Source organism: Mastigoproctus giganteus, chromosome 9, assembly GCF_048544385.1.
Source record: "Mastigoproctus giganteus isolate SK-2022 chromosome 9, ASM4854438v1, whole genome shotgun sequence".
In the NCBI taxonomy this organism is placed as follows: domain Eukaryota; kingdom Metazoa; phylum Arthropoda; class Arachnida; order Uropygi; family Thelyphonidae; genus Mastigoproctus; species Mastigoproctus giganteus.
Window position 1 is genome coordinate 196,069,094 of NC_143583.1, and position 14,638 is coordinate 196,083,731.

A 14,638-nucleotide genomic window follows, 5' to 3' on the forward strand; every position below is an offset into this window, starting at 1 on the left:
CTTTACTGTTTTTCTTTGAATTGTTTGCCAAAGATTTCTTGTAATCTGCCTTTGCTTGCCTAACGTCCTTTGTGACTTGATTACAGACTCTCTTATGTCTACCATAGGCATCTGTGCCTCCTGATAATTTTTCTTCTCTGCCACGAGTCTCACCAGGTCATCTGACATCCATTTAGGCCTAAACCTTGAACAGTATTTCTTAATTGGTATGAAAAGTCTAGTAGCTTCCAAGATTAATCCCTTGAGTGCGTCCCATTTAGAATTTGATGTTGGTAACATCATCAGTTGGTCCCACTGTATAGAATTTAAAAAATCTCTGAGGCCACTAGTAACCTTTACGAAAGCAAAAACCGTTCCCTTTACCCCTGATGGTCATTTACCCCTGATCTTTAGGTAAATTCCACACTGTGATCACTGCCACCTAGTGGTTCCTTTATCTGTAGATTCTTAATGTATGAAGAAGCATTGCTGATAATCAGATCCAAGAGTATTACTCCCTCTGGTTGCCTCTCGAACATGCTGTGGAAGAAAACAATCATCCAATAAATCCACAAATGTCTTGCTAGTGTTTGAGTGACCAACCCACAAGTTAGTCTCTATTTGGGAAGTTAAAATCCCCCATTATAAGACAATCTGATTTATTGGCCCACCCTATTTCTCTGTACATTGTACTCATCAGAGTCATTATGCCTATAACACACTCCTACTCTCAACTTGATTTTCCCAGTGCTTATGTCACACCAAACCTAACACTGCCTGTCCACCCATGTCAACTGGATGCACTTCCTTAGATTTTGTGTTTCTTAACTAACAGCATCACTCCTCCTCCCCGTCTGTCCTTTCTGTTCACATCGTACTCCCCAAATTCTAATTCTGCATTCCTTATTTCAGTGTGATACCATGTCTCTGATATCTCAAATTCATCAAATTTATTTACTATACTCCTAGCAGGCGCTTCCGTAGCCAGGTGGGTAGGAGCAGCAGTGCGTAGCACACGCTTCTTGATTAGACCAGGGTTCAAGCCCGTGACCACCGAATACGGAGGATGCGGAAAGGTCAGAGAATGACCGCCGCATATCCCTGGAGCAATATGGCCTTAGTTGCTAATGCTCCTAAAAACCAAATAACAAAAAAAAAAAAAAAAAATACTCCTAGTATTGGTGTACATGCAACACAGCCTTAACACAGTATTTACTTGTTCCATGATGACTCCCAGCAGTTCTTAAAATCCCCAATACCTCACTTTCCAGGCTTCTGCTCATTGCAGTAGAAGCGTTGCAAAAATCGCTTTCACCTATGCCTGTGGCTACTGTTAATCTATTAGTCTGTGAATCCCCCACAAGCTAGCAGTTTTCTGACCCATCTAACATTGCCTCGATAGCATCAGCAAATATTCTTGCTCCCAACCCTACTTGTCAAACTCTCATAGACACCCATCAGACTGCTGAGTTGGCACCTAATTCCTTGACACTGTTCACCTAGCACACACAAAAACATCCTCCTTGGCTAGATCATGTCCTGTTCCAGAAAGGACTGCAAACATTTCACAAGTTGCAGATTTTTTAGGTTGTGATGCATTGGAGAATCACCCCTTCAGTTCTACCTTGAGCCCCCACCACTCCTGCTACTTTGTGCACGTTGCTTAGCTGCTCTAGTCTGTGGCGTGATTTCCGCTTAAATATGATGAATTTATTAACAATGAAAGTTAATAAGGTTAACAAATTTTAATTGATTATTCTACTTAACTATACTTTACTATTCAATACTATACTAAGCTAATCCAGTAATATGTATTCTGCTATATAGTGTTATCTTATACCTTAGCTATCAACTTCAAGATATATGCTATATCGTAACGATCACAATGTTAAATTAGTTATATCCTTAGCTAAATACAAAAGATATACGCCCAAAAGTTATTGAAACCTTCAAAATACTTTTTTATTACAATTAAAACCCTACTATTCTTCTGCACTACTGGTTATGCTATGATATTCCCACCAAAAACACAGACACGATAGCAGTACGAATAGCAGTTTGTAACTTACAAAGTTAGGTAAGATTTAGTAAGACGAGAGAAGTTACCCACTTCGATGAATGAAGAAATGCATTTCCATGTGTACCACAGTGTTAAACTGAATAATCTAGTTACATGGACATTTACAAGTTATACTACTCTTCATTAGCATGAAATTATTACCAATTTAACTGTAATAGTCTATTGATTTTGTTAAGGGTGAAATGTGTACAAAATTAGAAATAAATGTTAGAAGCACTTATTAACAAGTTTTATAAAACAATGAAACGTGCTGAGATTGTCCTTTCTTTAAACCCACCATAGAATTAGGTTGAAACATTGTGTGTGTACAAGAACAAATTGAGACTGAAGAAAAGAAAGAAAGAAAACAAGTTTTGGAACTCCACTAAGTATCTGTAGATCGCATTCTCGTGAGAGGAAAAAATTAATGTTGGAGTGAATGTTCTCAGCAGATGGCACTATTTATGCAGACAGAGAAAGACAAAAAATTATACGAAGTTTAGGTGGACTTGCAGCTTTGTGCTTTTCTTGCTAGCAAGATTTAAACTGTTTAGTTAATGCAATGCCTTAATGCTTACACTAGAACTTTTGTTTCACGTTACCCTGATACTGCTCAGCTTTCAGGCAAATAGCCTCACCAAAAGGTTAATTGGTCATTTATTTAAAAGATGAGAAACTACCATGGCAGCCCGTTTCAGGACATATTGGAAAAAAGACACCTAGCTTATAACACAGGTACATTATTACAATATAGATTTTGAAAGTGAAAAATCCTGATTCTGTAAAAAGTGATAAGCAGAAAAATGGTTAATAAAAGTTGAGTAATAGCATTGTTTATTTATATTGAAAACTACATTTTAACTGAAAAAGAATAAAATTTACCAGTTGCTTGATTATTAATATGAGACCAACTGCCATGGGTATATTACATTCCACAAATGTCACATTGCTCTTCATTTTCATCCTTGTCTTATTTTCCTAATTAAACTGAACTTTGCTGTAAATCAGTATTGAATTTATGCTGCTTTGTGAGAACAGCCATTACCAATAATAATTTAGGGCTTCTTTTAAATTAATTAAATTATTGGCCCACTAACTAGTGGCTACTGAGAATTAGCAGAGGAAGCTGCATTGTGGTACAGAGTAGTCAACAGAATTTGTTGCTTACGTTTACTTTCTGTTTAAATTATTCATTATAAAACCTTATGTAATTGTTTACTTTGTAGGTAATGAAGATTTTATAAATATCTAAATAAACATCAGAAAATTACAAGTATCATCTGATTATTATTAATGAAGATTTTATAAATATCTAAATAAACATCAGAAAAGTACAAGTATCATCTGATTATTATTCTGCATGGGTGGCTTTTTTTATTTGGGTTTTTGCATAATAATATGGAAAATTGGTACAAATATGTTTTAATTAGCCTTTTGAGACATGACTTTAGTGACTTTACTAAGGCCATTTGTGTGAAAGTAGGGCAGTACCATGGAAGTTTGCTCTTCCATAAGCATTAAAACAATTCCATTAACTACACAGTTTAACCTTCCAAATAAATCCTTTTATTTTATTTTATTTTTAAAGATTTATTTTATTTTTAAAATAAGACAATTTCCACATTTTAGTGTATACAAAAAGGTTTAGTTCATTGGTAATATTTGATTCTAGAAACAGTGTTGCAAACAAATAGTGTCAGAATGAAGGTTTAATATTTTCTTTTGGTGAATGCTTCTTATATGCCATCATTTCTTTCCTGGACACACACACACCCTACAACTTCCTTGTATTGGTGGAATATCTGTAGGCAAGTACCTTTCTGTGAGATGAGCAATGAAGGAATGAAGCTGATCTGTTTCTGATCAGCTTCATCCCTGAAAAGTTTTGGCTCCATTGTCTACTCTTCAAACAATCCATGGATCATTTTGTGTCAAAGTTCTAGAAGGTCCTCTTGCCCACTACTTTTCTCATGCAGAATGTGTGCACTTACTGTTGCAGTGTCTTTAACAGACATTGTAACAGTAAGTGCACACAAGTTAACAGTAAGTTAAGTGAAAAAAAAAGTTTCCTTTACCACCTAACATTTTTTTCTGAAGTACTCATATACAGTGAAACTTCTCCTAACGGACACCTCTCGTTAACGGACATCTCTCTACAATGGACATTTTCAAATTCCCCAACTCACCTCCATTGGTTTTAACGTGTTTGCAGCTTCTGTCTAGCGGACATGCAATCTGCACTGTTTCGGTTAGATTAGCACTTAATTTGATCTCCCCATAACGGACAGCGGGCGAGCTTACGGCCCTTTTTCTAGGAACTTTTCTTCCACGTATTGCCTCAATTGTGTGTTTATTTTCTATTTCCGATTCTCTGAATTTTATCAAGGTTTACGTCGCGGTTCTAAACCCTTTTTCAAGAATTTTAAGGCACGTGCAAAGCTTCTGATGAATTCGGTATGTGCAGGAGGGGGGATATGGTCGGCCTTTCGTCTTTTCAGTTTTGTTCAGTGAAGTGCACAATGTCTTCTCGTAAACATTTAACTTTAAAAGATAAAGTCGAACTCATTAATGCGTATCATCGGCAAAAAAATAGTGTTCGCAATCTCACTGCAAAATTCAAAATCGGGAAGACGCAGGTAAGCGACATCCTAAAGAAAAAAAATGAACTGCTCAAACAATTTTGGCAACACGGGATTTGATCAGGTTCAAAAATCATTCCCGTAAACCGTTGGACTTCAAATTTGTCGCGCACATGCTAAAAAAAATTCCCATTAATGGGCCTATTATTAGGGAAAAGGCTTTGGAGGTTGCGAAATGTATGGGAGTAAATGGGCTCAAAGCTTCTGTGGGATGGCTAGACAAGTTCAAAACTCTGCATAGAATTTCTTGGAAAACCGTAAGTGGTGAAGGTGGATCTGTTGATGCTGGGGTTGTAACAGAGTGGACCGTCAAATTGGAAGATTTATGTCGTGATTTTGAAGCTAAGGATATTTACAACTGTGACGAAACAGGGTTGTTTTTTTAAAGCTCTTCCTGAAAAAACAATGAGTCTAAAAAACAAAAAGTGCCAGGGCGGAAAAATTTCTAAGGAACGCTTGACTGTACATTGTGTACAAATATGCTTGGAGACTTTGAACAACCTCTTGTTATAGGAAACCCACAAAATCCTCGTTGTTTCAAGGGCATAAAGTTGAATCTTTTGGATGTTGACTGGAAGTCTAATAAAAAAGCGTGGATGACACGAGATATCATGAGCAAATGGATAAGTCACTTTAACCAAAACCTGATTCGTCAAAACAGAAAAATTATTCTTTTCATGGATAATGCTGCATCTCACCCGCACATTGAATTGTCCAACATTCAAATCGTTTTTCTGCCACCAAACATCTGCAGAGTGTCAGCCCTTGGATCAAGGGATAATAAAAAAATTTTTAACTTCTCTACAGAAAACGTGTTTTAACACATCTCATTGCAAACATAAACAATGTAACATGTGTGAGTGACCTTGCAAAGAAAATCAGCATCCTAGATGCAATTCAGTGGATTTTCTCTTCAGTAAACACAATTAGAAAACAAACTGTCGTGAACTGTTTTGTAGTCTGGCTTCTCAAACGCAAAAATTGAAGTTGTGAACAGCAATGTGGAGCACCAAGAAGAACAAGAACTTCAACATCTGTTGATAATATACGATACTTCCACTACAAGTGACCCTGGCTACAAAGATATAGACTCAAACCTCCCTACAGAAGATGGTGCTCTAGATATCAACGACATTAACATCGATATTTTTCAAGAAGTTCCTCATGAGGATGAAGAAATGGAAGGAGGTCATTCTGTCGAAGAACATATTAACGACGAACCACTGATGAAAATAGAAGAAGCGCTCATACAAATCAATCGTTTAAAAATTTTTTTCACCGCTGAAGAAGATACTGAAGGACTTTCGATGATTTCTTCACTCCGAACAAATGTTGAAAACAAAATTATCAGCCGGAAGAAGGTGCAGAAGAAAATAAGTGATTACTGTATGTATTTTTCTTAAGATAAAGTCATAATATGCATAGCACAATTGTATGTATATTATTTACAAAAATATTGTTCAAAATCTCTATATATTTTAATTTAATTTTACATTAAACGTTTAACAATTTTTCTTTCTTTCTTTTTTTTCTTCCTCAGACTTCTTGTTAGCGGACACTTCTCTCTAACGGACATATTTTCGTTCCCCATGGCTGTCCGTTAAAGGGAAGTTTCACTGTAGTTCTTTTTTTTGGTCCAACCTATCGACTTTTTCCATATTGGAATTGTATCCAATTACATCTGTCTACTTTATTACTTCTATTGACCTTATGAAATCATAATCTGTCCTCTGTATATTGCAGACAGCATCAAGAACTTTTTATCATGTTGCTTTATTGCAGATAAGTTACTTGATGAGTAGAAAGAACATTTCTTTTTTTCACTTTAGCAGATAGCAGTTTGTTTCTTATCAGATTCACAGTTCTGCAAGTTTCAAATCCATATTGTTGCAGGTCCTGAAAAGGTGTAGGCATTGTGAACTGCCTATCTATTAAGATAATGTAGCCTTCACCTCCTAGTTATAAATGATGCAAAAAAAGCAAGCTTATACAGCATCAAAAAAAAAAAAAAAAAAAAAAATTGCATGTATACCCTGTACGCACAAAAGATTTTTTGTGTAAACATCTTTGATGCACCTACTAATTTCGAACAGCTAGAACTGAAATCATGAACGATGTAATTTATGCTCACGCCTGCTACTTACTCTAGGGAATCAAAGTTAGTGATAAATAGGATACACACTCCCACTGCTTACTTTATGGAATCAACGTTTGGAAGAGGTTAGGCCAATAGCCTAATTATCCATTTGATTGTGGCCATTTGTTGAATAGTATGATTGCAACAATACAAGTATTTGTATAGTTACAATCATAATAATACCCTATCAAACTATAACTTGGCCCAGGATCTTATCTCTGCTAGCAAAATTCCTGTATATCATTGTTAAAACCCAATAAGCTGTCCTGGCATCCTGTCTGCACTGCTTGGAGAATTTCATATCTGACTGAAGAATTACTCACAGATCTTTTTCATTTTCCATTACCTTAAGTGTAGTACCACACAGCTGGTATGTTACTCTGGTATTACTGATATTTGCATGCAGTAATTTGCATTTGTCAATGTTAAACTTCAATTGCCATTTCTCAGCCCATCTGCCCAATTTTTCTAGATCTTGTTGCTTTAGCATGCCTTCATTATTGTCATTTATCACCCTGCCGACACTTTATCACCTGAAAACATTAAGCCTGATGTACCTTCATCAATATCATTAATAAATGCAGAAAACAACCCAACACTGAATAGTGAACACCTTGAGATACTCCACTAAATAACATTAGTCCACGAAGAGCAGGGTCCATTAACAGCCTTATGTCTTCTCCCATTCTATATTCTTTATCCGTCACTTGCCTTAATGCCGGCGCCTCCGTAGCCAGGTGGGAAGGAGCAGTAGTGCGCAGTACACGTTTCTTGATTAGACCGGGGTTCGAACCTGTCACCATCAAATACGGAGGATGCGGAAAGGTCAGGAAATGACCACCGCATATCCCGGAGCAATATGGCCTTATTTGCTAATGCTCCTAAAAACCAAATAACATAACATAACAACAGCCTTAATGCCACAGTGCTCTAATTAAAACATTTTGATACTGTTACACATTTTTATGTGTAACAGTATCAAAACAATTTTTGTACCATATACTTGGATTTCAAAAAAACTTTCCTGAAATCCAAATACAGTCAGTTCTTGTATAAAACGTGTTTACACTACACAAATTCGATCATACACATTGTATAAATATGGGGACGATGTCACATATAACACAAACTGAATTCGCTTATGCATGAGTCGCCTTTGTGTATACGAGAAATGGCAATCGAACATGGCAGAATCACCCCAACTGAACACAACACAATAGGAATGAAGAGAAGATTCTGAAAATTTATTTGATTTTTATATGATTGAAGATTTCATTGAAGGGGGAGGGAACTACCATAATAACTTAAACCTGCAGAATTCCAGCTATCGGTATTATCGCAAATTCAATTAGATTGAGTTTACTACCCGTTTATACAAATTCCACTAGCAGGAACTCCAATAAACCAGAAATAGCAAATTGTTTTATTAGCATTAGTTGAGTCATATGATGCAACAAGCTTATACAGCATCAGCCAAAAAAAAAAAAAAAAAAAAAAACCATTTTGCCCATCCAGTCACTCCAAATACTTGTTTAGATCAGCCTTAGATTTATTTAAGCTATTGGCTTCCACAACAACAGATGGAAGTCTGTTCCAGCAATCAACTACCCACTGACTAAATGCAATTAGCCAGTTTCTACACATCTCTTCTACAACTGTCTTTCCTCAATTTGAATCTATGCCTCCTCAGGTTCTTAATCTGAGCAAGCATAATTATCCCATCAGCATTGAGCCTGCTCAAACCATTCAAGGCCCTATACACCTCAATCAGATCACCTCGCAGATGCCTAGTCTCCAGATGCTGCAACTTGCAGAACTTAAAGCCTTTGTTCATAAGTGCACCCCTTAATATAACTGGATAGATTCCATCTGCCCCCAGGCGCCTTTTTTATGTTTAACTTCAACAATTTCTCCTCCACTTTGCTCTCAGTTATTACAAAATCACTTAGCTCCTTCTTAGAGTTTGATAAACTTCTGGCATTCTCGTCCTTGATAACTCTTCATGTGTGAATGCAGAAGTAAAATACTCATTCAGTTTATCAGCTACTTGAGCAGGATCATCAATAATCGAACCATCTATGTTAAGTGGATCAATCTGATTCATCATCCCCTTCCTTCTAGAATTTACTTAAGTAAAGAACTCTTTGCTGATTTTTTTTGCATCCTTTGCCAAAGATTTCTTGTAATTTGCCATTGCCTGCCCAACCTCCTTTTTGATTTCATTATAGACTAGCTTATATCTGCCATAGGCTTCTGTGTCGTCTGATAATTTATATGCATCCCATGCATTTTTCTTCTCTGCCACAGATCTCATTAATTCATCTGACATCCATTTAGGCCTGAACCTTGAACAGTATTTCTTAGTTGGTATGAAAAGCTTAGTAGCCTCCAAGATTAAGTTTCTGAAGGCTTCCCATTTAGAATTCACTGTTGATAACATCATCAGTTGATCCCACTGTATAGAATATAAAAACTGTCTGAGACCACTGTAGTCACCTTTACGAAAACAAAAACATTTCCCTTTACCCTTGATGGTAGTTACATCTTTAAGTAACAATTTCTCGTCCACTTTGTTCTCAGTTATTACATAACCACTTAGCTCCCAGTTAGTTTGATAAACTTCTGGCATTCTCGTCCTTGACTAACTCTTCATGTGTGAATGTAGATGCAAAATACTCATTCAGTTACATCTTTAAGTAAATACCACATCAGCACACTGTGATCACTGTCACCTAGTGGTTCCTTTATCTGCAAATTCTTTATGCATGAATAATCGCTGCTGATAATCAGATCAAGAGTATTATTCCCTCTGGTTGCCCCTCAAACATATTGCTGTAGAAAACAATCCTCCAATAAATCCATAAGTCTTGCTGACATGCAAGTGACCATTCCACAAGTTCCAGTTAATATCTGGAAGGTTAAAATCTCCCATTACAAGACATTCTGATTTACTGGCCCACACTATTTCTCTGTACAGTTTTCATTGTACTCATCAGAGTCATTAGGCCTATAACATGCTCCTAATCTCATTTTCCCTTTCCCAGTGTTTAAGTCACACCAAACAGACTCAACGTTGCACTGTCCACCCATGCAACTGGATGTGCTTCCTTAGATTTTATGTTTCTTAACTAACAGCATTTATCAGAACAGTTGATTCTTTTGAGCTCTCTTGTTGTTTTGCACACGAAAGGCAAATAAAATTGTTTCTTTGCTTTGCTAAGCTTTTTAATATTCAAGGAGGTGCAGCAGCCTCCAAAAAACTGGTCGCAAATAATACATTTTAAACATAAAAACCGAAGGACTTAACACGAACCAATTCTTGCACCACCACTGCACGTGACTGCATACAGATTGCGAACTAGATCTAGTTTAAATTCTCAGACTGTGTATGTATTCTACGTAGCATATACTATGCTACCATAGTGAATTACTGTCTAGAAAATAATAGCTAGCACATGTGGTGTGTTCCTTATTTCAATTATTTGCTTTACTCACTAATAAATAAATTAATGAACTATTCAAATAAACCACTTTTTTTGTCTTTAAGAAGTTCTTTCTTTTCTACTTTATCTACTGCTATATTATTGTGTGCTTGACAAAACTTTGTTTTACTTGATAATACATTACATGCTGGGCTATATTCAAGTATATTATCATACATTTTACCATGTCCAAAAATAGATGTACTTTCTGAACCGCCTCAACACGGACACCAGTACGTGGTGAGGGCGACTTCAAATCAACATCGCTGGCTGAGATCTTTGGTTCCAGAGTTACATTATTAGAATCTGGCGTGTCATGCCCTGCAACCCAGGAAACTCAGAAAAAGGATCCTGGTGTGTGAGGATGCACAGCCCAAATACGCCATCTTGGCCTCTGCTTTGATTAGTCAGGAGGTTCTGGGCCAGCCCAACTGGGATCACTCAGCAGGTAGTTTTTTCTACTAGTGTCCACTGCATTCTAGTAAGCCTCCTTTCTTCTAGTCTTGGGACAGGGTCAAAACTTATTGGAAATGCAGGTATTGTAATCTAAGTAAACTTAGCATCCCATTCATGTGTGCAGTACTTGCTCCAGACTGGGCATTCCCCTTGTAGGCCTCTGTGGTGGGTGAAGTACTTAAGTCATATGAAACTTCTTTTTTTTATTCATATGAGTCATTAAAATTTTCCACTTTCTGGCCCCTGTTGATGAAGCTAATAAATTTTGTTATATTGTGAATATTCTCAGGACTTTGAAGAAACGTTGGCATTAGTAAGGGATTACAAGTTTCCTTCATTGTTTATCAACCAGTTCTATCCTAGACCTGGTACTCCTGCTGCTCACATGAAACGCATACCTGCTCAAGATGTAAGTGATTTTGATATTTTTTCACCTTATTAATTTATCAATTAATTAATTTATAATAATATTATTATTATATATCAATATATATAATAATATTATATATATATAAATAATATTGTTAGCCTAAGTAAATAACACATCATCATTAGTCCAGATACTTGCCTTTTGTGCTCTGGTCTTACCTGTTGCAGCAGATTTCTGTTTTCAGTCTTTTTTCTTTCTTTTGGATTGGTGAACATTGTACTCTTGGGTGCCAAACTGTTTAATGATGTTGATCTCAGAATGCATGCCATTACTTTTATTATTATTAAGGTTATAGTTTGTAAAACCTTAATTTTGTTTGTGATTGGCATATTAATAAACATATCTATACAAATGAATTTCTAGTTGAAGTTAGTTTCATTATGTCAACAAATGATTTCTCACAGTCAGCCTACAATCTCGTCATTAGCTAATAGCATTCTTTTATTTTGAAATGTGAATATTGTCTTTAAAAAAACAAGATAGAGTAGTGAAAAAATTGGCCCACTATAGGGAAATAGTTTATCTTTCAAGGTCATTATAATGAATGTAAAATAGCATTAGTAGAGGCATACAATGCAAGAAAGCAAGTTTATGCAACATCAGCCAAAAAAAAAAAAAAAAAAAAAACATGCTCTCATTTCACCCCTCTGTTCGTTCCAAATACAGGAAACCCTTGATTAGTGCGGTTAATGAATCCTTGAAATATACCGCACATATTAAAACCGCACTAATCAAACTTAAGAAACAATGGGAATAATTATAATGAATCCTTGAAAATTATGAAATTGTACAAATATATTTTTTCTTACTCAATACGTACCTATAATGCACTGCATAGTTTTTAAATTATTAAGGAATAAATTTAAAAAAAGATAGTATGATTTAAATTTTATTTTTTGCAAAAAAAACTTATCTAACTTCAATTGAACAGTGGTAGCTTTCTTCCTTTCCTCCATGATTTTGCGATAACAATCAATTTGCTTATCTAACCCTCAACGAACGTTCATGCTTCTCTCTGCATCTGGATCAATCTCTAGTATGAGTTCTTTTGCTTTTTAAAGTGTATTAAATAGTTCAAGTTTTTTGAATGAAATTTCTTTGGGAGCAAATTGCTTTTCTTCTGCTTCATTTTCGTCTTCTTCCTCGTATGCATGTTGATGCTTAATTTCAAGAAGATCGTCGTTACTTAAGTCTTTTGAATGCGATTCCAATAATTCTCTAACGTTTTCTGAATCTACTTCCTCAAAGCCGAGGTCTTTTCCAATTGTAGTAATTTCATTAATAACTTTGTTGACAGGATTAATGAAACCGCAAAAATCATTTGTGCATTCAGGCAAAAGATTCTGCCAGACAGCTCTCATGCAGCTGTTCGTCATTTCTTCCCACGATTTGTGTATGTTCTCAACTGCTTCTTTAATATCATAATATTAAAGAAGTTTAATATTAATAATAAAAGAATAAAAGAATATGAGTTACCAGAGCAAATTTCAATTTCAGAGTGGTATGGGGTGCTGCTGTCGAGCATTTTGGAGTCGATTCCCATTCATTTAAGTTAGAAGACCCTGGTGAGTGCGTATCACGTATTTGCCGCTTTAGGCGCCGTTGTGAGTTGCCAAGCACCGCAAGAAAAAAACAGCGCACTAATCAAATTTGATAACGCATATATTAAGGGGGTATCAAAAAAATTTTGCGCACTAATTAAAACCGCATTGTTCAAAACCGCATTAATCAAGGGTTTCCTGTACCTGTCCAGCTCAAATTTATTTAGGCTATCAACTTCCACAACAAAGGATGGAAGTCTGTTCCACCAACCAACTACCCGCTGGCTAAAGGAAGCTTCCACACATCAATCCTACATCTCTTTCCTCAATTTGAATTTATGCCCTTATTCCTATTTATTCCTTAATATGAATTTATTCTGAGCAAGAGGAAGAATCACATCAGCATTGAGCATGCTCAAACAATTCAAGGCTTTATATACCTCAATCAGATCACCTCGCAGGTGCCTAATCTCCAGCCGCTACAGTTTGCAGAACTTAAGCCTCTCTTGGTAAGAGGATCCCCCTTCATTCCCCTCACCAATCTTGTTGCCCTTCTCTGTACACGTAGGCGCCTCCGTAGCCAGGTGGGAAGGAGCAGCAGTGCGTAGTACACGCTTCTTGATTAGACCGGGGTTCGAACCCGTCACCACTAAATACGGAGGATGCGGAAAGGTCAGGGAATGACCACCGCATATCCCGGAGCAATATGGCCTTAGTTGCTAATGCTCCTAAAAACCAAATAACAACAACAACTCTGTACACGCTCAAGCAAATCGACATCCTTCCTAAAATGAGCCCCCCCCCAGACCTGTATGCAGTACTCAAGACATAGCCTGACCATTGCTTTATACAAAGGGATAATCACCTCCTTTTCTCTGCTAGCAAAATTCCTGTACATCATTGACAAAACCCCATGACCTGCTCTTGCAGCCTGTCTGGATTGCTCAGGAAACTTCATATGTGACTGCAGAATTACTCCTTACTCCCAGGTCTTTTTCATATTCTACCACCCTAAGTGTGGTACCACACAGTTGGTACATTCCTCTGGGGTTACTTCTACCCATATGCATGCAGCACTTTGCATTTCTCTGTGTTAAACTTCAGTTGCCACTTCTCAGCCCATCTGCTAAAAATTTCTAGATCCAGTTACAGTAGCACGCTGCCATTACTGTCATTAACAACCCAGCCAACCCCCCTTTTTTTTTTCTCTTCCATCTGCAAAATTCGACACTAAGCTTGATATACCTTCATCAGTATCATTGATAAATATACAAAACAACAGTGCGCCCAACACCTAACCCTGTGGAACTCCACTAATAACATTAGCCCACAAAGAGCAGCATGCATTGATTACCACCCTCTGTCTTGTCCCACTCAACCACCCTTTTATCCATTGTAGCCACTTACCCTTAATACCATTGTGCTCCAATTTGTACAATTAGTCTTCTGTTATTGTTGTTATTTTGTTTTTAGGAGCATTAGCAACTAAGGCCATGTTGCTCCGGGGATATGCGGTGGTCATTCCGTGACCTTTCCGCATCCTCCGTATTTGGTTGTCACGGGCTTGAAACCCGGTCTAATCAAGAAGCGTGTGCTATGCTCTGCTGCTCCTGGCTACGGAGGCACCAGTAGTCTTCTGTGCGCAACAGTGTCAAAAGCTTTCCTGAAATCCACGTATATGATATCAAAATTATTTTTGCATCGAGTTCCTTTGCAACCACATCGTAGTATCCAAATTTGTCAGACAAGACTCTCCCTTAACAAACCCATGCTGCATCTGAATTATTGCTGCAGTCTTGTCTAGATGATCCTGCAATGCATCTTTAACCAGTGACTATTATTTTACCTGGAACAGAAGTTAAACTAACTGGTCTGTAATTACTTGTGCCATCCTTCGATCTCCCCCCCCCCTTGT

At 36.9% G+C, this 14,638-nt stretch overlaps 1 protein-coding gene across 1 annotated transcript in view; it reads left to right on the forward strand.

Annotated features, from left to right (window-relative positions):
* The window catches only part of LOC150081003 (threonylcarbamoyladenosine tRNA methylthiotransferase), a 176,502-nt gene that overhangs the window by 123,788 nt on the left and 38,076 nt on the right, over positions 1-14,638 (forward strand). Inside the window, exon 10 of the mRNA XM_090381918.1 lies at positions 11,042-11,161. Coding sequence (XP_090238044.1) covers positions 11,042-11,161 — 120 coding nt within the window. The remainder of the gene's footprint in view (positions 1-11,041; positions 11,162-14,638) is intronic.